Source organism: Colletotrichum lupini, chromosome 9 (assembly GCF_023278565.1).
Source record: "Colletotrichum lupini chromosome 9, complete sequence".
In the NCBI taxonomy this organism is placed as follows: Eukaryota; Fungi; Ascomycota; class Sordariomycetes; order Glomerellales; family Glomerellaceae; genus Colletotrichum; species Colletotrichum lupini.
In genome coordinates this window covers 407,993-433,177 of record NC_064682.1, presented here as the reverse complement: position 1 = coordinate 433,177, position 25,185 = coordinate 407,993, and the positions used below count along the sequence as shown (strand labels likewise).

The following is a 25,185-nucleotide window of genomic DNA, read 5'->3' as shown; positions in this document are numbered from 1 at the left end:
CTAGGCCAATCAACGCGTGATCCGCTGGGCTGTCTCGGGGGTTCCCAATGGCATGGTTCCGGAATCTGATTCGTAAAAGAATTGCAGGCTCTATTTCCGATATGGGTTCTTTTTGGCCCTGGGGGTGGAATGGGAGCGGGCTCTCATCAAACACCATAGCCGGGCTCCATTCCTGTGCGGTCGCTGTACTCCGTAACGTGGAATGATCGGGGTGCGACGTTGGCTTCATCTTGTTCTTTTGCTGAGGGGGCAAAGAGGTCGAGCGAGAATGGGGCGGTGACTGCAATGGAGATTTGACGTGGCCGATCGCGATGTGGATGTGCGTCAACACATCAGTCACTCCTTGACCCGCTGGCCTCGAGATGTGCAGTGCTGTTCGATGGAACATATGCCACGGATGGCTGAGGTATGCGGGAGATGCAGTCCAAACTCCACGCGCGCTAGAAACAAGTTTTCTTTCCCCTGGTCAGGCTCCTCGCGTCGCTACGCCAGCTAGGCTAGATCGTTAGAATCTATGTTCTTTTCAAGGAGCTGGCCCGGGAGTTTCGACCGTTCCTCGTTCGGGCCTATCCCGACGTCCTCCGTTTAGAAGACCGTGTGTTCGGAAGCAAATAAGCAGCGAGTTTGCGACTGTACAGAGTACGGATGCTCGTACATCGTCCCACCGCGCTGTGTGATAGAAAAGACGGCTTTGTGACTCGACCGAATTGCCGTCAACCGAGTCATTGCACAGCAAGCCCAGCCGGGAAAAAAGAAACCGTGTATGCGGGTTGATTATCCGTACTTTCCCATCTCTCGCTTTCGCGCCGGCACGCTGGTTCGCCTGAACGGTTCGTCCCACCGCCCGTTGCCGTCCGCATCTGTCTGGTCTGCCACTGTGGGGAGAGCTATCTAGAAAGAGAAGAGTGTGTGTGACTCTATGATCATTAATGACACCGCCCGGCGGGAATATTGCCCCAGATGTGCCATTCTGCCGGCAGGATACATCATTCACACACCCTTGAACAGGCCGCTGAAACGCTGTCCTCGTACCGAAGCTGCGAGAGAGGCGGACCTCTCCGATGTGTGCCTCGCCGCTGTCTCCGTTGATTGGTGACTTTGGTTATGCACGAATATACGTCGGGATCATATGGACCGACGCATCAAAGCTGATTGGTTTTGACCGGGTGCATTGCACCGAGATCGTCGTTTCGATCCTGTCGGTACCCAGGCGATGCAGACTGCAGCTTGCTGAAGAATGACAAGGGCTTAAGGGGTGGGTAAGGTAGGAGTACGAATCCTACCGTCCTCTGGCCTAGACTTTGAGGCCTCGACCGGTGATGCAGCAACGAGACCTCGGTAGACTTCTAACATGCCATAATATACCACTATCGGGCTCCGAGTATTGTCGAGGGTGTGCTCAAGGTCGCCCCAAAGACTAAGGGGAATTTCCCGTTCTAGATCGTTGAGGGATGCAGCCGCCCCGGCACGGCACAACTTCTCGGGTATCTCTACGTCTCCTCGACCAAGTTCTTGTGATTGAAGCATTCGCGCACCACCCCGTTTGTGATCCACGGCAGTCGAACGGCACTCATTGTCTTCTCGCCAGGTTTCTCCACCGTATCCCTCGGCTGAAGGATCGACCCACGCTGCCTTACGTTCGGGTCGCAGCTCCATTCAAGGCAGATACAGCAATGATAGGCGGTATCTACACCACACTAGAGCAAGTCTGCTACAACATGCGGGCAACACGCCTCCGCTTGCTAAGACTTTTGTGTAGCTCAAAGTCCCTGAAGATCTCTCAGCTCCACAGCCAGATAGATGGGGGCCCGAAGCTTGAAAATGGAGTAGTGATGCCCAACGTCTTTGGGCTGAGGAGACGTGAATCAGAAAGCTGGAGACGGCGAGATTGAAAGACCCATCTTTGAGGCGAATTCCCTATGTCTGATTGCAAGAGCAAGACGGGGTTTCTGGAATCATGGGCACAAGATGGAATTCTCCTATCCTGTGGAGGCTATGCTGTTTGACATGTTCCATCTTTGTCTGAAGATCGGGTCCAGGGTTGGGTAGCTCTCACAGCCTAAGCTCTTAAATGTGCATGCGATATAAGTAGGACTTTGTAATAATCTTTGTGCACATGCCGCATCTTGCATTCGACCTCATTCCAGATGAAGCGAAAAGGTTGAGTTCGGTCCCTCATCGCCCTGATAGGTGACTGTTGGAGAGGTTGGGTTGTGATGTCTCCGGGCCGATGCCTAGGCCGCCGTTTTCCGATTCGTAGCGACTCGTGTCAAGTCTTGTCCGATTAAGAGATGATTACTCCGTACATACAGATCGAGACATCTGAGAAGATAGTTGGCTTTACTCGGTCTCGTGTGTATTGTGTCATCTGGATCGTGAGTTTGGGTTTTGCAAAAAGGGGCTCCCGGTGCGCTCGCCGAACCGGCGAGGACGCCGACATGAACCAAACGAGATGACAATCACAAGACCTGTCCCAACTGAACAAGGAACCTAAAGTCCGGGATACCTAATTTGTTAATACGATGGTGTGCGATAGAATCAACCATTGCAACCCTCCCGCCGGAAGCAAATATCGGCAGTATTCTAAGCCTCATTTATCGGCCTCAACTCCGGCGGACTTTCAGCCATTTTCAAGCCCCGTTCATCCTGGCTTCGATGTTCTCACCCCAGACGATTCAGTGTATGCCGATAAAGAGTTTGGTGTCACGACACACCATATTCAGTAACCGTTATCTCTAGACTCAGGAGGAGGTCTATTTGAACACTGACCGTTGGAAACCAGCTCCCAAGACTCGTCAGAATGCATGCAGCCCTCGGCCGCGGATTTCAAGGTCATGAGATTCAGTGCGAGGCCTGTCGTGTCCTCAACCAGATAGAGAGCACTTCCCTCTTCGCATCCAGTCCCATGTCGAGCTTTCCTAAGCGTCTCGTTTAGCAACTGTTCGCTTGAATAAGCCCATTGTGAAGCCCCGCAAAGAAAGACGTGCAGAAACTCAATACCAGAGACAGCGCTAGAGATGAAGACGTTGGACAGTCAGACGCGGGTCTTGACGAAATGGATTCTTTTTGGTTTAGACCTCAAGACTGCACAACATCGACCGAGCCCTTCTGTCTAGCTCCCGTTGGCAGATCTTCTGAGCCGGTTAAATCTTATTTCCGCAGCCGCCAAACAAAGGAGGCTGGACACGGGAGGGCATCAGTCGACCGTGATTTTGTCTTCCCCCTCATCCAAAATGAGTCATCTTGACTAGAGCGACGAAACTTCTCGACGCCGAAGTCCATCCCGAGTATGACCACACATTCGGTGTCAATACTCATGTAAAGCTGGGCGATCCGTTACGGATGCTATTAAGCCATTTCATCCAATCTGGATATTCGTTCATTGGACGAAGTCTTCTTGGGCGTCCCTCGTTGGCTAGGGACTCTTACAGCGATAGTGCATACAAACGCCTTGCGAGAACTTGCTCTTAACATGATGAGGACGATGTGCCCAATAACCCCGAGACTAGGAGTCACATGCTGCCGGATGATGACCTTAAATAGCAGGGGAAACTGATCCTGTTCGATGAGTAGGTGCAAGCCGAAGCCAAGGTCCGCGGCTAGGGCCAGGGCAAACAGTGCGTATCATAGTGATGGACCTTTGAACGAGACACTGGTGGAAATAAGTCATGGCTTGAGGAGATTAAGCGTGATACTAATCTCTCTTTCTCCCAGATCAGCAATGTGCTAGACAATAAGCATCACCGTAGTCTGCTAGCTTATGTCGAAAAGACTCACATCGGCCTACCTAGCTGGCAAGTGCTTCGCAGTTCTTCCTATAGGGCTTTTTCATGGACGCAATTGGCAAAACCTGTTCTTCATCTTGTTTACACGGACGCCTCGAGGTTCTAGGCGGGCTGTTATGCCCTCGTAACTAAACTCGGCAATACGTTATTGTTCCGGCTAAAGGACTTTACTTTACTGATAAAACCCCTCCCGAATTTAGATTACTTACATGGAGAGTTCAATCAAATTATCTTGGCCCGTGGATATGAGGCTCTCAAGACTCGATAATTGCCACCATGCTACAGCCCTATCGTTCCTCGTCATTTACCCAGCATATCACATTCTCTACTGAAACCCGCCCAACACATCTGGCCCATGCCAAACCATCAGTATCTGATTTATCTGTTCCATATCATAACTGATTTTCACTGACTTCGATCCACTGCAGGAGACCAAAGGGCGTAATTGACGAGCGAAGAGACCTGGCCTAGGTACGTAGTGCTACCGATCCTTGACATGTAGACAGTGATCTAAGATGTGGTTCGACTATGGCCCGTGAACAGGATATGTAAGGCCCTTGTAGGGCGCGGTGAGTTGGTCTCTGGTTTTGGCTTTATCTACAGAGCTAGGAAGAAACCGCGAGAAACTGTCTCGATCATCACGTAGTTTGTTCTTCCCAAGATCGGGTACTGGTTTTTTGAGCCATAGCCAACGCAGCTTTAGCATGGCCTCATCTACCAGACACGGCCATAACTTGAGCAGCATGTTCCTCACTTAGAGTTCAGACAGCCTCGTAGACATATACATGGCTCCGTTGAGAGGGTTGTGGTAGTAAGGAGATGTTTCTTTGAATCCCTCCGATACATACAGTCTAACTGCAGTTGCATCTTGGCTAGGGTGTCGAGCAGAACCTCGTCGTAACCTTGCTCCTCCGCGCGCCGCAGTACCTCACAGACCAAAAGTCTGGCCACTTGCTTGCCTCTCGCCTCTGGGTAAACGAAAAATCGTTTGATTTCGCAGTATCGAGCGTCAGGTCGGCGGTTCAGGAGATAACGTGACTCGAGATGCAGAGGTCGCATCGCAATGCACCCAAGGATGTTTCTGCTTGTCGAGTCTACGGCAAGAAGTAGTGCGCCGGATGGAGGTGAGTATTTTCCAGGTAGATCTTTGAGCTCTTCGGCATAATTTTGGAAAGAGATATCTTCGTCCAGCCATTCCGTGTACGCTTCAAAGCATTTCCTGGCGGCAGTCATATCAGCTGCGCCTGTCGCTTGTCGAGCAATAACCGGCGTCGGTACATCTTGTATGGCAGGATTCCGCATTATGGCTGGAGGATCTGGCATCTTTTGGTAGTGAAAGGCACACAGTGTTAGCTGATGACAGGTGTTGACCTTAGCATCAAGGATTCAAAGGGTTTGTCGACCCTTTTGTCCTGTCATAGCAGGCTTATCTTAACGATTGCTATTGCGCAAAGACGACCAAACAGTAGTGGGCCGGGGCATATGCATTGCCGATGTGAACCGCTAGAATAATCTAGACAGCTCTGGCACTGGCTGACGGCCCATGTTACATGAAAGCGGAATGCTTCTTGGTCTATGCGGAACGTACATGTACGCTGACGACTCTAGTCCGACATCGGTCCTCCAGGCAGGAAATCGGCTAATACTTCCCAAGCGCTGCGGCTCATCTACGCAATGCGCCCTTGTTGTCGATCCAATTCTAAGATTGAATCAACTGGAAATTTCTTGTAAACATAACGGATGTAGTGATTTTTAGAGACAATTGTAACCCAAACACAACGCAATATTACGAGGCGAGCGAAACAATCGTGGAGGCTATCAAGTGTGCTGTGTGGAACAAGACATTCCGGTACCCAGGTTATAGACATCATCGTCATTGCGATAAATGATAGGCGGGTTGAGCGCATGTTACGACAAGAATCTTGGCTAGCTACTTTTAGGTATCTTCGATGGCCATGATTTTATTAGCTACTCTAAAGCTGCCTGCGAGCCACTAGTCCCCACGATATTCGCTCCCGTCTCGCCACCCATGATATGTATGTAAGCTACATTGGTGTGCAGCCATGTTTATACGAACCTCCAGACAGTGGCAAGGGCACTTACTTATGGATTGTACCATATTGTCCATAGATTTCTGCGGAACAGGCGTCAGACTTAGAAGTTTTTCAGCCAGCTATTTTCCGTCTCTCAAAGGTCAGATGATCTGAAGACGGAATAACATCTTTCTCGAGCTTCTTTCAGCGACATCATGATGAAAAGTTTTCCACTTTCGAATGAACCCTGGACATTCTATTAAACGAATTGACATTTTCCTAAATGCTTGAGGGTTAATCCTTCTTGTGTTTCTATATGGATAACGCGCCTATCAGGTAGCAAAGTCTGGTGAATGGGTACTAGTAGACTTAACAACTACCTTATGTAATAATCTGATCGGATTTGAATCACTTGACATATAATTTAGGTCCAAATATTAAAAGATTGCAATTCTAGATGTGGTGCCTCCTTTATGATACCTTTATCACTGTAAGACCTTGCTCGAACCGTTAATGTTCTTAGAAGGGTCCTACCTACGCCTTTCGGCTTCAACACAACCGAAAGGTCGGCTCTTGCTGACGTGTGTACTAACAGCACTGTCCCGCAAGACCAAGTTCAAGATTCAACTCAGTAGTTGAAGAGAGCGGTAATATGTAATTTGATTTCCGAGGTGGTCTGAGGCCGCTTCGCTCTACGGCCTAGCCAGTACCAAAGTCGGTTCGACATGTGGAACGAACAATTTGGCCTCAAAATAGACCTAGGGAGGACGGCAAAGGCCACAATTCAAGTATCAGGTACATCAATATTATTAATGAGATCTTCATGAGCTCGGCCGGAACGTTCGGACGTCGGTAGAATGAATGTGATGGAGATGTAAAGACGGAGCCTAGAGCCACCCGGTCGGCTGTGAGACAGTACCGAGATCTACGTTATGTTGTTAATAGCGCCCGCGTCTCGGGCCCGGCCGAGCTGGGAGTAAAACAATCTCCACTTAGTATTGCACCTACTCTAGGATGACTTTGGCCTTAAGTACGGCAGACTGCAAGAGGCACTCTGCCAAAACACTTTTTTCATGTGTCAAAGCAGAAATCGTATTTTACAATTACCCTACTACCTAGGATAGGGTCTAGACTAGTATAATAACTTATAAATAGGGGTTATAGAGATTTATAGCTTAAGAAATATTTTAATTTTATAATATATTAAACCGTACGGCGGTATATAAAATCGCGTAATATTATACCCTAACGTAAAAGTTTTTCTTTTTTTTATAACTTTATTATAAACATAACTACTACTTTTTACCCTCTTATAAACAAAAATTACTTTTTATTTAAGTTATTAAACTAATAACTCGCTTATAAATATTATAATATAGATCTATAATAACTTCTAATCTCTATATAAGACGTTACTAAACTAATTAACTTTATAATACCTCTTTATAAAGCTATTCTAAAACGACTAATTAATAATAATACTTATATAAGCTCTACCCTTTTTATATAATAAGAATATATAAATATATAAGCCTCGATATTAATAAAATCTCTTTTTATAGGCTTAAAAGAGCGGGAATAAAGTATTTAATAAATAAAAAAAGAACTAAAGTAATTATTAATAATTAATATCTTTATTATATTATATAATATATCCTTTTTTAAGAACGAACTTAACGGTTTCTAAGTAACGACTTATACTAATATCTAAGTTATTAAGAAGTTTATTAAAAAAGTTTAGTTTAATCGCTTCTTAACGTTTACTTTATATTAAAATATAATACGATTTATTATTTTATATTTTATAATAAACTAATAAATTCTTTTAATAGAGTAAATAGTATTTCTAATTAATATAAAGAATCCTTACGATATCTTAGAGTATTATAAAGTAACGTACGAAGCTATAAGTTTAAAAAGATTCCTTTCTAAAACTACGATCTTATATAAAAAAGATAATTACTAACTTTTTATTATTTTTTAAACTAGAATTAAGTTACTAGTTATTAAACCTTAGCTAGTAAAAAAGGGAAAAGGTTATATAAAGCTAATTATAACTAAAACTTTAAGCAAAACGACGTATAAAAATGTTTTAAAAACACGGCTTTTAATAAGTATTAGTATTAAATTAACGATAAAAATTAAAAAGGAATTATTAATTAAATAAGAAAAGAAGATCGTTAAAAAGGAAATAAAGGCTAAGAAAAAGGTTAAAAAGGATAAAAACGATAGGAAAGACGAGATTATAGTAGTTCAATAAGAAAATAAAGTTTATAATAATAAATAACTTAGTATACTATAAAAATAAAAACGAGTATTTTTATTAGTAAATAGTTTAAAATAAACTATAATTATATTTATAATTCCTCTTTATCCTTAGTATTACTCGTAGATATAAAGCTATTTAATATTCTAAGATTAATTCTAAAGTTTTTTAATCTTTATTTAACTTATATAATACTGCCCTATAGTTTACTAAGTAAAATAACTTCTAGTTAGAGCTTATTATATATATACTACTTTAGACAAATACGAAGATATTAATACGCTTTAAAATAAAGATAATTAGCCTTACTAAACTTCGTACTTTTAGCTAATATAATTAAGGAGCCCTTAATAATTAAAATATAAATTTATAAAGTAGCTTAAGGAAGATATACGTCTAGATTATTACTATTCTAAATAATGTTTAATAATTATTAAACTTAGTCTTAGTTAATTAGTTATATAAAGTCTTATATAGTTCGTAACGTAGGTTAATAATATAGTTACTATAGCTAATTAGAAATAATATAAGGGCGACCTTTTTAATAACGAATTCGATAAGAGTTCTAAATTTATACGAAGTTAATAAAATTAGAACGAATTAGTAGTATATACGTAAATAGAAGTATAATTTAGTTAGAGAGTATATTTATATAGAATAGCCTTTAGAACTTAAGTAGTTAGAAGTATTTTTTATAAACGTAAGTATACTTATATATACTAAGATATATATTACTTACTTATTAATATACTAATTTATTTTAATAAAGACGATTTTACTAACTCTTAATCTTAACGTTATAAATACTTTTATTAAAGATCTAGTAATTACGGAATATAATTAGACTTTTTATTATTAAATAGTATTATAAAAGGTAGTAATAAATATTAAATATAAGAACGGTTTTTTTCTCTCGGTCTAAACGAACTCGTAATAATATAAATCCCCGTTATTAAATAATAGTAAGATATTATATAAGTATATTCTGGGACGTATAAGTAAAAACCCTTATATAGAACTATATAATAAACTGCGAATAAGTATTAATACTAGTATAGATTTTAAATTTAAATAGTAAAAGCTTATTATACGTATTTAAAAACTAAATATAATTTAGTTTAGGAGTTATAAACCCTTTACGACGGTACCTTATTTTACTTAACTAATCTTAAACTTATTATAAAAAGGTTTTATAATATATAAGGTATAGTTTATCTTAGCTAATAATATAAGCTTATTAGTAAACTTATATATAAAAATACTCTTTATTATACCCTTTAATACGGTAAATAACTTTTAATATATTAAAAAAGAACTCTTCTAATCGTTATTATATAATTACGAGCTATTTTAGTATTTATTATTACTAAAGCTAATTTTATTAACGAAGTATTAATAATCCTATAGCCGTAATTATAAATCCTTTAAACTAGAGTTAAAAAAGGATATCTTTATTATTTAAATATTATTAAAAGAATAATTCTTAGATACGAATTAATAGATCTTTAAAAAAGACCGTACGCTCTTCTCGTTATAAGTCCTATTTTATAAGTTAACGTTCGAAAGTTCGCTTTATAATTTTAATATTAAAAACTATAAAAATATATATAATAATTATATTATAAGTCTAATTACTCTTTAACTTTATAATAATTATCGTTTAATATAATAAAAGATTAATACGTAGTCGTACTATTTTAAAAAAGTAGTAATATATAAAATAAGAAACTAAGAAAGAAATTTTAAGTAAGGGGTAAATATTTATATATAATTATAGCGATATATAAGGGTATCCTTTTGCTTATAAAGTTTTATAAGTATATATATAAAAATATAAACGCTTATAGGGATCTATAACGCTAAAAAGGATAGAAAAATATATAACGATAATATATAATAAATAAAAGTTCTATAATTTTATTAAAAACGTTGAACTTTAGGGGGAGCTTTTATATAATTAATTACTGCCTCTTATAGGCTAAACTAAGTATATATACTCTAGTTTATAGCTAGTAAGTGCCCTACGACTCCATAGGGGCTTTACTATCTAGGTATTAAGCCTAATTATATTATATCTTAATATATATTTATATAAACTCTTATACTATACTATATAAGAATATTAAATTAATTACTTTTTACTCGGAGTCTATATAAGTTAGTAACGCTCTTTATAATCTTATATACTATTATATATACCCTTTTTATTATTTTTAGCTTACTTAGCTACTTATTTAAGGGCTTCTATTATTATATAGAGGTATATAGTAAGGATAATACTTAGAGACTTAAGTAGAGCGCCGATACGGACTTTACTACGGCCCTTATAGTTATAACTACGCTTAATAACTTTAATAAGCGTATTATAAGCTAATACGAACCGTTAATAAACTATAAATAAATATAAAGTAGTATAGGGTAACGTACGAGTAATAACGGGAGGTATAACGAGCGTATACTCGTATATAATAAATATATAGTTATAACTAGAGTAGCCCTTACTTATAAAAATAATATAATTAATAAAAATGCCTTTACCGGCCTTATAACGGGCGCACGACTTAGTACTAATTTTAGTATTACTATATATAATTATTTAAATAGTATTGGTAACCTAAGTACGAGTTATAGTAATATTTAGGGGTATATAACGGCTATTTTTAGTAATCTTAGGGTTAAGCTTAATTTAACGCTAAGGCTAGATTATACGGGTTAATATAGTAATATTAAATAGTATAAGGTAGTATATACTAACTTATATAATACTAAGGTTATAGATTTAATAAAAAGTCTTTAAAAGGGAAGATAAAGAGCTTATAAATAATATAAAAATCCGTATAATAAAGAAGCTATTATATAGAGGTATATGTATTAATAAGGAAGTAAGAGGTTATTTTATAAGACGTAAGGTCGTTAGGGTACTGCGTAGGTTAGTATATAGGGACTATCGGGAGCTATATACTTTTAATATAGGCCGGAATACTATATTAAGCGCTTATTATAAGTATTATATAGCGTATACGATTATTAAGAAAGGGAGTATCTTATACGAAATTATTAGTATATATATATAAATAGTTAATACTAAAGAAAAAAGTAAATAAAAAGAATTAAATTATAAATAGGTATATACGCGTAATTATACTTATAATTACGTATATATTAGCCTAAGAAGAAGCATAATTGCTAATTAGTAAAAATTATATTAGTAATTACGTATAAAATTACCTAATTATACCTAATTAATATTTTTAATTAGTAAATCGCGAATATTATACTTATAATTACGTATATAATTAGGTAATAGTAATAAAAATAAAGTAGAAAAGGGTATAAAGTATAATAAGGTAAAATATAATTACTAATAAGTAACTATAGGGGTATAAGCGGATTACTTACTTTACTTAAGGAATATTAGGTTAGTTAAGAGAAAAGGGAAATTAATTAGTAATAGAAATTAATAGGGAGAATATACCCCCTAGCTACCCTACTTTCGCTAGGCGGCATAACCGCCCTTATATAACTACTACTACCTATAGTTATAAGTAATTCCTTATAATAATATACGGGATTTATTATAATATTTATTTATATATATAAGAAAGTCGCGCTATTAATGCTTAAAATTTACGGTAGCCGTAGGTCTATTGGAAAGAACGGTTTTGGCGGAGTGCCTCTTGTAGTCTGCCGTATTAAGCCCTCTAAGACGGCGGAGAGATCACTCAAAACCTTCATAGACTTAATGCTACCTCACATTAGGCTTCTAAAAAATACTTCAAAAACATACAAGAAGCAAACAACTCGTGAAAGAAAGAGGCGTCTTCCGTGAGCCTTCTACGTCAGTTGATGCCGTTGAGGGTGCTGGTGAACACCCGTACCGTACGGAGCGGAGGATCCATTGACCTCCGGAAGGCCGACGGACTTTTCGCTTGCGGTGCCGGCGTCCCGGATGACACACAAACTTGCTGCAACCCGCTCCGCACGGCTTACGCAGTCCAGTTAGTGTCCCTCAAGCTAGCCAGTCAAGCCAGTACCGCCCGCTCCCCATTCAGCCCTACACGAAAGCTTGTCGCGCGGGAAAGAAAGCTTGAGGCCTTTTTTTTTTTGCCACCGCGACGCGAGATGAACTCGTTAGTCTGGGGCCCGTTAGATGGGAGGCATGGTCATCGGCCGCGCGCGCCTTACTTTCTAATGCCGAGCGCGGCGCAGCGAGACGAGACGAGACAAGGGGTGGTTTAGGCTTGCTTACTACGCAAAAGACTGCATGCTCAGCGTCTCGCAGTGGCGCCGCCGCTAAGTGTCTAAGTGTGTAAGACGGGTACTTGAGTAGGACTATGTATGTCGAGGTAACTTGCCGGCCCTGGAATGTTGAACGATGCGGTTGGTTACAATGTTTGTCTGGCTTTCTTTGTTTAACTGTCGAATAGTATATAACTGTCTCGGTCCCAGACATCGTCTCAACTTTTCTAAACCCTCAAGTCAGTATTTAAGCAGCGCATTACCAACTTTGTCTTCTTCATCAAACAATCTCGGTCAAGTCCATCGATCACACCCATACACAATGCACGCAGCCCTCGTCAACACCTGGGGCTCACCCCCGACCTACACAACCGTCCCGGACCTCCCAGAACCATCCCCAACACAAATCCGCCTCCGCGTCCTCGCAACAGGCGTCCACCGCCTCGTTCTCTCCCGCGCCTCGGGCAAACACTACACCGCTTCCACACTCCCTCACCTCCCCGGTGCAGACGGCGTAGGCGAGGACCCGACCACCGGTCAACGCTACTTCTTCGCCGCCCTCGCGACAGGCACCTTTGCGGAATTCGTCAACGTTGACCGAGCCGCTGTATCACCGCTTCCAGAGGGCGCGGACGCTGCTGTCGTCGCTGCTTACATGAATCCCGTCATGAGTAGCTGGATGGCGCTGTCTGCGCGCGCGGCACCGCAGCAGAAAGGCTTCTCTGTCGCGATCTTGGGTGTGACAAGTGCTAGCGGGCGCGTGGCTGTTGATGTTGCTCGTGCCAAGGGTGCCGGTCGGATTGTCGGTATCGCGAGGAATGCTACTGCCATGGAGGAGATCCCGATCGACGAGCGCATCATTCTCAATGGCGAGGAGACGGACTGGTCAAAGCTGGGCGAAGTGGATGTTGTACTGGATTACGTCTATGGAAGCCCTGTGGTGGAACTGCTCAAGGCCTTGCCCAAGTCGGAGAGGGAGGTGCAGTATGTACACATTGGCTCCGTTTCTGGCGACGGGGACATCACTCTCCCTGGAGCTATCTTGCGAGGGAAGAGGGTCGCGCTCCGTGGTGCTGGACCGGGCAGCTGGCTCATGAGGGAGTATGCGAGCGAACTTGGTGGGATGATTGGTGTGACTGCTGGGTTGAAGGGCAAGGAAGTCAAGGTGATTGCAATGAAGGATGTTGAGAAGGGATGGAGCGAGGCGGGACTGGGCAAGACGCGTGTTGTTTTTGTGAGTGATGATCTTGTGAAGTCGTCTTGATCCTTGATGGACTATGAGCACCGAGATGGAGTTTAAGATACCTTACCTAGATTGTCAAGTTGAGATCATTATGTTAGCCAGGATATTCAAAACGCGTCACAAATTTGGGCAGTTCTCATCGCATTCGGTGCAGCTTAAATTTACTATCTACACAACTACCGTCCCTGCCAGCTACACAAAGCCAAGCCCAATCATGCTGCGTCTTTCGTCAGAACACAAGCACGTAATGCCGTTAAAGGGGAAAACTCACAAGTAAACCACGGCGAACCTACAGCCGCCGCAACAGCCTGCGCCACAAGCTTCTGGATCTGCACGCCAGGGTGGTAGTCGTTGAACCACAGGCAACTAACGCCATCAGCATTGTAGCACGTGGCGTCAGGAGCGCCGTAGGCGGTCGGGTTGTTAATGGCCTTGTCGAACGCGGGAGTGGTATCGACGACCCAGGATGTGATGCCCGAGTTCTTGGCCTTGAAGGCGGCGAGGTTGCTGGTGATAAGGTCGTTGTACTGCTTGATGGCAGCGGCGAGCTGGGCGTTGGAGTCGGCGCCGTTGGCGAGCATAAGGGGAGTCTTTTGGGTTGCTGTGCAGATGAGGTTGTTAGTTTGATATGTGGTCTCTGCGAGTGGTGCTTCGTATGACCAGCCATGTCGGACTTTCTGATCATCCTTCCAAATGGAGGGGACAGGAAAACGGGAAAAAGCTCACGCGGAACACCAAGCAACACAAACTTTCTAACCCCAGCATCATACAAGATCTGCAACTGATCAAAATACCTTCCCAAAACCTGAACCAACAATGTCTCCCGATTCGAAAGCCAAAACGCGTTTCCCACATCGTTGACGCCCATCCACACGCCCACCAAGGTATTATCCGCCGTCCAAGGCGCCCAGCTCGGCTTGGACGCCAGACTGCGCGAGAACTCAGCCACCTGGTCGATGAAGCTGAGCACCGTGGTGGCGTAGGGCGCGATGAGGCTCGCGTCCGTGGTGGCGCCGCCGTAGGCTAGGTTGTAGGAGTAGGTCAGGGAAGCGTTGAACTGGGTGACCATGAAGCCGACCCAGTCGAGGCCGCCTGAGGCGGTCCAGCCGGGCAGGTCTGGGTTGCCGAGGGGGTTTTGGGGGTTGGGTTTTGTGGAGTTGATGTTGAAGCCAGTCTGGGAGTAGGAGTCTCCGCTGTTTGTCTTGGTGAGCTTCGTTTCTCTTACTGTGGAGTATGTATGCGGTGTGACTTACAAGGTGATGAAGTACTTTGGCCCGGATGGAGACGGGACGGAGGTGGCCGTTGACGCCGGGGCGCGGGAGGAAGAGGTGGTGCGGACGGAGGTGGTGGTTGTCACGGCGCGGGTGGTCGAGGCCGGGACGCTGGTGGCTTTGGTAGAGGAAACGGCCGGCGCCGTCCCGGGAACACATTGGTCTACAGCCAGTCAACCCTAGGTGTCCAACATTCTCTCCTCTCCCAACGCGGAATTTACTCACAATACCAAGCATTCTGGGAGGAGCAATATGCTCCCGAAGCGCAGCTAGTCGAGCCTGTCCATCCTGTGCCGCCACACTGTCCCCAGACGGGAGCTTGCGCGTTGGCGGTGAGGGCCAAGCCGGCGGCGACGAGGACGGATGCCGTGATGCGAGCCATTGTCGTTGTGGATTGTGATTCCAGAGGGAACAGACCAACCTAGCAAATTCAAAGACCCAAGGGATGGGCAACAAGGCAGGTCGTCTTTATATAGACGCGAAATTTACTTCTTCTCTCTTGGCTGCTACATCACCCCATCCCGCTTTCAATATCTCTAGTGGGAACCTCCATCCGTGAACCCAATCCTAACCGGGAAGTTGATCGAGCGATGCTTCCGAAGCCACGAGCTCTCAAAAACTCGTCTGAACCCGAGGGGGTTCCCTACAGTCATTGGCGGGAAAAGGATCGACAGTATCTGGGGGACCCCTTCCCTCTGTCCCCGTTCGTGCGGAGATTCATCTCGTGCCTGGGAAGAAACGGCAAGCTCGCAGGACCCAGGTCCGCGGTTCGCTTTGGTAAACAACCAGACCATACGAGCAAACTGCCAAACATTGAAAGAAGGAGGGGAAGAAAAGCTTGAGAAGCACACTTGACAAGATGAAAGTGGATCATGGTGGGCCGGCAGGCCGGGTGGTAGCGTGGTTGTTGATGCGGGGACGCGGAGGGAGGGCATCCCCGACCCCAAAGAGGCAACGGGCGGGATCCACATTGGATGTCACGGCCGGATGAGCGGGATCTTCTAGGAAGTTGGGGTTTGGACGGTCGTCTTGTCAGGTGTCTAGCCCGAATGGTTGTATTGCAATATGTGGGTTTGGAAAGCTTAAGAGTTTGGGGGATGAAATGTTTTGATTCTTGATTCACCTTGGTGGGCTATTCCCGGTCCGTTTCCAAACATTCAATACCCGATTATTTATGGATATCCTGTGAAGAACGCCTCGTGTAGAATAGGTAGACTTCTTGTATGAGAATTAGAAAAACTCATCACGACTTCAAGATGGGGGAACGTCAAGGTCAAGAACAAAAGTCTTTCGAGTGACGCTAACTGACAGCTATGGATAATCGTAGGGACAGTGGTATATCTCAAAAACCAAATAACCAAACCAAGCATGAAGCAAAAACAAACGACTTGACGTGGCAAGTCACCGACCGAAAATCCAGTAGATCTCAACCCCAAAGTTTTTTTCCCATCCAATGTCGAGAAAGCCTTCCTTCCCGCCCAATACACCAAATCATACAAACAAATACAAAAAGATATCATGGCTAAAACAGACTTGACGAAGGAACACAAGATTTTTCCCCAACCGCGTCATCAAATTCATCCATCCACCGACACCCAAGCTGAAATGCAATAAAAAAAAGCAGAAAAAGCATACGTAAATGCAGCGCAGACATGATGGTACATAACATATGCTCAGAGGAGGTATCGTAAGAAGATTTTACAGCCCTTCTTGGTTCCCCTCTCACTCTCGGGTCTAGCCCGTAGAGTATAGTATCGGCATTTTATGCCTTGTTCTTCTCCTTGATGTAGCCGTCGGCAACCTCAAGACACACTAGGAACGAAAAGTCAGTCAAAGCCCAGAGAAAAGCAAAGGGGAAGAGAAAAAACTCACACTTTGCAACACTCGCGCTGCCCAGGATCTTCATTACAGAAACATCCCGCTCAATCACCTTCCAAAACCATCCCCTCACCTCCACAGCAACAAGCGAGTCCATACCCAGCTCGCCTACGCTGTGCTCCCCCTTGACGCTGCCCTCGCCCTGTCCGAGTACGACCTCGAGGTACCGCGCAAAGCCCTCGGTTAGTACGGCCGCAATTTCTTCGGCACCGCCCTCGACGGCCTTGATCTTCTCCTTGAGACTCTGCTTGCCCTGGCCCTCACCCTCGGCGCCCTCATCATCCTCTTCAAAGGTGAAGTGCGAGAAGCGTGGGTCAATCTGCCAGTGCAGCTTATCCTCGCGGTTGGCGTTGTACCGGCTGAGACCAGTCGTGATGTCGTAGATCTGGCCGTCGAGGGGGCGGCCCGCGACGATGGCCTCGAGGAACATGTGGTGGATGTCGCGCTCCGAGATGGGCGGGTAGCCATCCTTCTCTAGGAACGCGTAGATGTCAGTGCGCTCGCGATGGAGGAGACCGAGGCCGTAGATAACACCAATATTGAGGACCGAGCCAGCCAGGCCGCGGATGCGACGGTTGGCGGCGAGGCCGTTCATGTACATATTGGCTGCCGCGTAGTTGGATTGTCCGCCGTGGCCACCAGGCGCCGCGAACGACGAAGTCATGATGAAGAACTCCATGTCAGCCTCGCAGAAGATCTCATCAAGGTTGCTTGATCCAACAGTCTTAGGACGCATAACCCTGTTCCAGGTCTCGACATCCATCTGCGCGAACACGCGGTCGTCGAGAACCATGGCGCCATTGATGACACCAGCAACAGGCGGCATCTCCTGTGCCAGCCTTTGCTTGAACGCCCGCACGCTCTCGATGCTGGTGACATCGAGCCTCTCGATGCGTACCTCGCACCCCTTGGCGCTAAGGTCGTCGATCCACTGAGGCTGCATATTGGGGTTGCGGCTGGCGAGGACGACGTGGCGCGCGCCGTGCTCGAAGAAGAGGTTGCACAGACTCTGACCCATGTCGCGTGTCAAGCCGACGAGGACGTAGGTCTTGTACGGGCGGAGGAGCTGCGTGCCAAAGAGGGGCTTGGCAATGTGCTGCACCTCGCGCTCAGCGCGCCAGTCGAGGATCTGGAAGGGCTCGCTGCCGCCGGTGTGGTCGAGGAGCTGAGGGACGGAGATGGATTCCAGAGCCGGGAAGCCGATGCGGCTGTTCATGCTTCTGACGTTGGTGATTGCCTTTCCGATGGCTGTCTCCCAGAGGTGCTCAATGTCCATGGAGTCACCGAGGGCGACAACGTGCTCCGAGGTCAGCAGAGAGAAGCGAGAGTGGTACTCGCAGTTCTCGGGAAGGCAGTCAAGGATGGTCTCGGATAGCTCACTGCCCTCGGGCAGGAAGTCAATGACGGAAGCACCATGGGCAGGGAAGAGTGCCTTGAGCTCGCGGTTGCTGGCGTAAGGGTGAATATAGCGTTGATCAAAGGACTTGCGCTTTGATCCGTTTGTGGTGCAAGCAATGACACTCGCACCCTTTGCCTCAAAGACCTCCTTCATGCACTCCAAGAGAGCGGCATCGGGCTCTAGGAGAAGCACAGTTTGCTCCATCATGTCTTCGGCGACGGACAGGGCCACAAGGTATCTCAGGACGAGACCCAGGAGAAGCTTGGGCTCAATGTTGCTACTGCTGAGCTGGAAGACGCAAGAGTTGGGAACGGTGACGTAGGACGAGTTCGACTTGGTCATAGCAAGGCACAGCTCGCCTGATGTGACCTCCTTGCCAATGCAGATATGAGAGGCGTACTTGAGTCCAAAGTTGATGACTTCGACTGAGCTGTACTTGACTTGGATGACGCTCTGGTCGGGAATTGCCACGGCGTCATCAATGTCGGTCTCCTCGACGATGTTGGCAGTGTAGACGGCAGAGCCATCGCCAGACTGTGTAGAGATAACCTCGACGCATTGCTTCAGAGTGTTGACCTCGTCAGCGACAAGGCGGCGAGGGCAGTTGACACGATCATTACCTTCCTTCCAGGGAAGAAGACGAGGGATGAGCCTCTTGCCGTGTTCCATGAAGATCTCATTCTCGTGAGACCACAGCAACTTGCCATCCTGAGCAGCGCTGCGCAGCGTCTTCATGCTGAGACGGAGGAAGGTCTCGGCGACGAGGTCGCTCGAGTCCCGACGGGAGTCGAGGTCGAGCATCTGCAGCTTCAGGCTGGGGATCTCAGCAAGCATGGAGCGACAGAAGCCGAAAGTGGCCGCGTGCTCAGGGTTGCCAGCGCGCGAGTTCATGGTGACCCAGAGGACAACCTTCTCAGGCGCCATCAGGGCACGGAATAGATCAAGACGCTCGGGCGTCATGGAACTCATCATGGGCTCATCCAAATCCGCAAGGAAGATGACGGAGCTGATCTCGTTAAAGATGGCAGGCTGAAGAGAGTCCAAGTCGGCGATGATGTCAATGCTGCTGCACAACGGGTCCAGCTTCTGATGCACCTCGGCAGACAGGTCGGCCGTGTTCTCCTGGGCACCGATGATGAGGGTGTGGCCCGTAACCTTGGGAGCAGAGCTGTTGAGGGGGCTCAGAGCAGCCTGCTTGATGTCCGACTCGGCCTGTCTGACGATGAGGGAGAAGTCAGGAGCGAAGAATTGCTCGGCATTCTTGGAGACGCGCGCAAAGCCGCACTCGTCGAGAAGGTCAGGCCACTCGGGAGGAGTAAGCGGCAGATCAGCCTGCCTCCTCACTCCAAAAGCACGACGAAGTCTGTCACGAAGGGGGCTCATCGACTCATGGATGAGGATGAGGAAACCACCAGGCTTCATGAGGCTCTGGACCTGCTTGAGCTTGGAACGCTGCTCAGCACCCTTGACAATCGAGGTTGTCAGAACGACCATGTCAAACGGCTGGAGAGATGAGTTGTCTTCGTTGTCAAGGATTTTGGTGTGCTCGGTGTCAATTTTTTTCTTGATCGCATCGGATGAGAATCTTGCCATCAGGTCCGGCTCAGTCTCGTTGCCCAACGTGTAGGAAACGAATGAGCCCTTGAAGCCGTCAATGACGTGCTTTGTGAGCGCGGTCTCAGGGTCAGTCAAACCAAGCACTCGCATGCGAGGGTATCGGTGAGCGAGCTGGGAGACGACACGGCTGACATGGGAGCGGAAGCGATGAAGCTGCTTGGCTTCCTGGATGATGGTCGAGAGCATCGCAGGGAGCACATCGGGGATGTTTTCACCGAGCAGCCGGATGAAGCTGAGGGCGTGCTGGAAGGGAGACTGCAGGATGTATGCATCTAGTGTCTCGGCAGTGTCCTGTTGCCAAGGGCTGAGAGCAGCCTCGGACGGTCTAGCCTTGGGAGGCGACATGGGAGTGGCCGGCGGGGTGAAGAAATTGGGCGACGACGAGAGTTCCTTGAGCGAGTCGTCGTGGATGTAGAAGCGCGCGACTCTCTCGCAGGCCTCGAGCAAGATGCGCTCCGTAGCAACGTCCTCTTGGCTAAGGTCGGCAGCAATGATCTCGTGCTCAGGGTCCAGGTCGCACACGGTGGTGAGATAGAGTTCCTTGTCATCCTCGGGCTTGGAGTTGGCAAAGGAAGCAACCATGAGGCCCTCAACCTGGATCTCCATCTCGCCATCGGGGTTGTAGATGCTCATGTCACCCACAAACTTTGTCGTCGCGGTCTTGGTGCGAGGAATCTCCTGGGTGATGACCGAGTCGACAACGAGGGATGCATTGTCTGCAGGCTTGCCATCGCAGAGCGCGAGATTGAAGCGAATCTTCTCAATGCTCCTGGGGAGGAAAGAAGTCCAGAGAGACTTGTCACCGGGCGAAGCCACAGCGGCAAAGACGGAGTGGAAGCAGCTGTCCAGGGTGGCAGGGCTGACGCCGAGTCCAGTAGTATCGGTGTTGTGGAACTTCTGGAGCGTAGCCGAGCAGAAGTTGTATCTGCGATCAATGCTTTGCAGAGCGCGGAAGGGGCCAGTGTAATCCAAGCCGATGTCCAACATCATCTGATAGAAGGAGTCGGTGTCGGCAGGAAGAGTTTCAGCCATTGAGGGATCGCGTGTGGGGAGGGCATCTTCTGATGGCTCGCCGAGGTAGATGCGAAGGTTACCAGTGAAGTTCTTCTGCATAGGAGTGACACCATCAGCGTAGCATGATGTGATGGTGAAGACACCCTCAATAATCTTGCCAGCCAAGCGGCCCTTGGTGGAAGGGGGCGCGATGCTCAATGACACCAAGATTTCGACACCGTAAGTATTGGCCTCCAGGGAGATACCACTCATGAACTCGAGATCCGTGAGCTCAACAACCGAAGCCTCATGGCCATTGAGAACAGCCTTTGCAGCATCCAGTGCAAGCACGCAGTAGGCAGAGGCAGGAAGCAGAGCCTGGCCCTGGAACTTGTGGTGCTGGATCCAAGGGACAGTCTCAAGCTTAAGGATGTTGCGCCATCTCAGCTCAAACTCCGTGTCATCGCGAGTACGGACACCGAGAAGCTCATGAGGTCCCTTCTCACGGAACTGATACTGGTGGGCGATGCGAGACTCACGAAAATGCATTTGGCTGTGGTCCCAGGGATAGGAAGGCAGCTCGATTCTCGAAGACAAGAGACCAGGCTGGGAAGACTGTGCAACGAGAAGCTTCCAGTCGATGGCGTCGGTGCCAAAGTAGTTCCAGGTGAAGCCCAGGAACTCGGCGAAGGCGTGTCTGTCGTCCTTCTTGCGGTCAAGCAGGCCGGCATACGACAGAGCGCCACCAGTGGCAGCTTTGACGGTCTGCTGGACGGGACCCTTGAGCGCGGGGTGAGGACCGACCTCGACGGCACTGGCAAAGGGACCCTGGGAGCTGAGAGCAAGATCAATGGCCTCGTAGAAGGAGACGGCCTTGACCATGTTATCCTTCCAGTAAGGGCCCTTGAGCTCCTCGATGCTTGGCTCTGTGCCATCAGCATACACACTGGAGATCCAGACGGTCGAATTGCGCTGTCTCGGCTCAATGCCGCAACCAGCCAAGTCTTCCATGTACTGAGCCGCCGGTCTCTCCATGTGAGCAGAGTGGTAAGCAGTGTCGACGACGAGAAGACGAGCGAACTTCTTCTCCTCAGTCAACTCAACCTGAAGCGCCTTGACCGCGTCCACATCTCCAGAGAGAGTAACACTGGTCGGCGCATTGCTGGCAGCGACCCAGATACGACCCTTGATGTCGTCCCGGACGCAGAGAGCCGACGCCTCAGCGCGGGTCATACCGACAGCCATCATCATGCCCTTCTGGCCATCCTTGCCGCCGGCAAGGTGAGCAGACATACCCCTGTAGTAGGAGATGAGCATGGCATCGCGAGCGCTAAGCACGCCGGCGGCATAGGCAGCACTGATCTCGCCGGATGAGTGGCCGACAACAGTGTGGAAGGAGACATTGATACTGCCAAGTAGGTCGATGAGAGCAATCTGCACCGCAGTGCAAAGGGGCTGGGAGAGTGCGGCAATGTTGATGCGGGAGGCATCATCCTGATGGATGAGCTCCTCAACGAGGGACCACGTGGGCGGGTGGGGGCAAGACTTGAGAACCTTCTCGAGGTTCTCAATGGTGTTCCTATAGACGCTGCTGGAGTGGAAGAGCTTACGGCCCATGCCGGACCACTGCGCTCCCTGACCAGTGAAGATACCGAGAATCTTGACTTCGCCGCCGTCGAGCTTGGCGCGAACACCAAGCTCAGGGTTGGAAGGAGACCCAGCTTTGGAGAGAAGGTTGTCGAGGGCGGCAATGACTCCATCGCGGGAGTCCGCGCTGATGGCGGTGCGGTAGGTCAGGGCCGAACGATGGGCGTACAGGTTGTAAGCGACCTCGTCGGCCGACTTGTCAGTCGACGCCATGAAGTCACGAAGGGCCTGGGCCACAGCAACAAGAGACTTCTGTGACTTGGCAGAGATGACTAGAGGAAGGCCGACAGCGGGAGCTTCGGCGTCATAGGGTGTGGTGGTGAGCGACGAGACTGGTGCCTCCAGTGCTGGAGCGAAGTGCTTCGCGACTTCATCGTGGATGCTAGGCTCGTACTTCTCGAGGATGGCATGGGAGTTGGTGCCGCCGAAGCCGAAAGAGTTGACGCTTCCTCGGAGGGGCTGTCCAGTCGGGGCCTGGGGCCAAGGGACGATATCGACAGGGATTCGGAGGTGTCCGTAGAACGGCTTCACGCTAGGGTTGAGGGTGTTGAGATGCAGGTTGGGTGGAATGCAGTTGTTGATCATGGAGTGGGCCACCTTAAGTAGGCCAGCTAGACCCGCGGCGCCTTCCGTGTGGCCGATGACCGTCTTGATGGATCCGACTACAAGCTTCGTATCGTCACTCTCGGCAGTAGTCTTGGCCTCGTTGCCGAAGAATGCCGTTGAAATGGCCTCGGCCTCCCTGGGATCTCCGGCCTGGGTGCCAGTTCCGTGAGCTTCGAAGTATTGGGGTCTATCACTGGGATTCTGTGAGTCCAGGCCGGATCTACGGTACGTGTCCCGAATCAACTCGGCTTGGGCGAGGGGGCTGGGCATGGTGATACCCTGAGTGCGTCCGTCCGAGTTCACACCAGTCTCTCTCACGATGCTGATGATGGAGTCGCCGTCTCTCAAAGCCTGAGACAGTGGCTTGATGAACAGAGCCGCAAAGCCTTCACCGCGGGCGTATCCGTCTGCACTCACATCCCACATCTTTGATGTGCCTGTAGGGCTGAGCATATGCAGACTGGCCTCGCTGATGAATTGCTCGGGGGTGATCATCAAGTTGGCACCGGCGACACAGGCCATCTCGCACTCACCGGACCGGAGACTCAAGACGGCCTGGTGAAGAGCGACGAGACTTGATGAGCATGCTGTATCAATGGTCATCGAGGGACCACGGAAGTTGAAGAAATATGAGATTCGGTTAGAGAGAATAGCCCGTGAGTTGCCTGTTGCGAAGTATTGATTCGATGTAATGTCGTCTCTTTGGCATAATGAGTCGTAGTCTGCTGTCATGAGCCCTGCGTATACGGCAACCTTCTTGCCAGCGTATTTCTCGAGTGTATATCCGGCCGATTCCAAGGCTTCGTAGACGACTTCGAGGATGATGCGTTGTTGAGGGTCGATGGCCTCGGCCTCCTTGGGTGTGATGTTGAAGAATCCTGCGTCCCATACACGGTGATCTTCCTCGAGAAAGTAGCCCTGTGTTGCGTTGGTTGCTCCATGGTATTCGCCGTCTGGGTGGTAGAAGCCTTGGGCGTTAAACCGGTTGCTCGGGACCTCTTGTGATAATTGTCTGGGGTTGGTGAGAAGATCCCAGAGTTTTGTTGTTGATGTTACGTCGCCAGCGAATCGACAACCTGTGCCAACAATGGCTATAGGCTCTGACTGGGGTTTCTTGTAGGTAGACATTGCTGTCAGGGGTATTTCTAGGATAATTAGGTATTATGGGGGGGTTGGAGAGAGAAAAGAGAAGAGTATAAAACTCCGTGTAAGTCGTCGACACGTGGGCTGAATTGTCCGATGCGTGAAGATGGAGGTAAGAGGTATAACAATAGGGAAGAATGGGAAGGGCTGTGGTGATCAAGGGAAAGACATCATACTGGACGGTGCGATATGAAGGGATATATAGACAATCAGTTGATGGCAGCAACAATATCAAACCTCGCGATGGTTCCTCCCTGGCGGACAGTGTCGATTACATGACGCCTGTGCCCCCATGTCAAAAAAGTAAGGGGGCAAACCGCCTTACTCCGCCTAGACCCAAGCACCCAGAAACCCAAGACCCAAGATCCCAGATCCCCCACGGTACGGGGGTGTGCTGAAGAGGAACTGGGGGGGATCTGGGAAGGGGAGGGGCGTAGGGGGCGTGTGGGAGTGTGGGATGGAAGTTGAGTTGAGGTTCGGCGATGGTTTGTCTGTTGGTGGATCAAAAGGGGTGGTTCGGAGTTCCGTGGCCGAAGAATGTCTCGAACGGTCGCCGGGATTATTTGGCGTGCACGTTCGGCGTTGACTATTTTAGTTGCCAGCAAACAAACGGGATTCCGACTATTATTTAGTCAGCCAGTCTCTCGATCTCGGTCTCGCAGACGCCATCGGCCGCCCGGGAGGCTTGATAAGACGGCGCCTCTTCTTCAACGACGGCTCATCCAGCGTGTGTAAAAGTGACTTACGTCTGTTTCGGCGCTGGGAGCAACCGATGTCATCAGAGACTCAAGCAAGAGAGACCTAACGACGAAAACGGTCCTGTACTCAAGAATTTCGGAAGCGCGATCCGTTCCGTAGTGACTTTTAACTTTCACAAAGTCAATGTATCAACGTGCATATCTTCCTCGTGGAGAATATGGGGTACTTGCACATGAAAGACGTTTCTTTGTCCCGCGTGGTTCAGATTGAGGCTGTCTTGGCTCCTCATGTCTAAAAGTGACTCCATCCGATCCTATGAACTCCATGACACAACTCCATCCGTCGTCCAATTCTCCACACTAAGCA

The 25,185-nt window shown here is 47.6% G+C and overlaps 6 protein-coding genes across 6 annotated transcripts; 3 read left to right on the top strand and 3 right to left on the bottom strand.

Moving 5' to 3' along the window:
• Window positions 1-3,342: 3,342 nt before the first annotated feature.
• CLUP02_16043 (uncharacterized protein) lies at window positions 3,343-3,471 on the top strand (the record flags this gene model as incomplete). The annotated part of the gene is made up of 1 exon (XM_049294967.1): window positions 3,343-3,471. One exon carries the CDS (start codon window positions 3,343-3,345, stop codon window positions 3,469-3,471), a length of 129 nt encoding a protein of 42 aa, XP_049152114.1.
• Window positions 3,472-4,311: 840 nt separating this feature from the next.
• On the bottom strand, window positions 4,312-5,904 carry CLUP02_16042 (uncharacterized protein; the record flags this gene model as incomplete). The annotated part of the gene is made up of 4 exons (XM_049294966.1): window positions 4,312-4,538; window positions 4,634-5,138; window positions 5,790-5,830; window positions 5,889-5,904. 4 exons carry the CDS (start codon window positions 5,902-5,904, stop codon window positions 4,312-4,314), a joined length of 789 nt encoding a protein of 262 aa, XP_049152113.1.
• A 928-nt stretch (window positions 5,905-6,832) lies between these two features.
• CLUP02_16041 (uncharacterized protein) lies at window positions 6,833-6,937 on the top strand (the record flags this gene model as incomplete). The annotated part of the gene is made up of 1 exon (XM_049294965.1): window positions 6,833-6,937. One exon carries the CDS (start codon window positions 6,833-6,835, stop codon window positions 6,935-6,937), a length of 105 nt encoding a protein of 34 aa, XP_049152112.1.
• A 5,708-nt stretch (window positions 6,938-12,645) lies between these two features.
• Window positions 12,646-13,587, top strand: CLUP02_16040 (quinone oxidoreductase; the record flags this gene model as incomplete). Its single annotated transcript, XM_049294964.1, has 1 exon — window positions 12,646-13,587. One exon carries the CDS (start codon window positions 12,646-12,648, stop codon window positions 13,585-13,587), a length of 942 nt encoding a protein of 313 aa, XP_049152111.1.
• Window positions 13,588-13,778: 191 nt separating this feature from the next.
• CLUP02_16039 (fungal cellulose binding domain-containing protein) lies at window positions 13,779-15,219 on the bottom strand (the record flags this gene model as incomplete). The annotated part of the gene is made up of 5 exons (XM_049294963.1): window positions 13,779-13,789; window positions 13,838-14,215; window positions 14,293-14,759; window positions 14,820-15,000; window positions 15,063-15,219. 5 exons carry the CDS (start codon window positions 15,217-15,219, stop codon window positions 13,779-13,781), a joined length of 1,194 nt encoding a protein of 397 aa, XP_049152110.1.
• Window positions 15,220-16,599: 1,380 nt separating this feature from the next.
• CLUP02_16038 (beta-ketoacyl synthase domain-containing protein) lies at window positions 16,600-24,105 on the bottom strand (the record flags this gene model as incomplete). Its single annotated transcript, XM_049294962.1, has 2 exons — window positions 16,600-16,649; window positions 16,710-24,105. 2 exons carry the CDS (start codon window positions 24,103-24,105, stop codon window positions 16,600-16,602), a joined length of 7,446 nt encoding a protein of 2,481 aa, XP_049152109.1.
• Window positions 24,106-25,185: the final 1,080 nt, after the last annotated feature.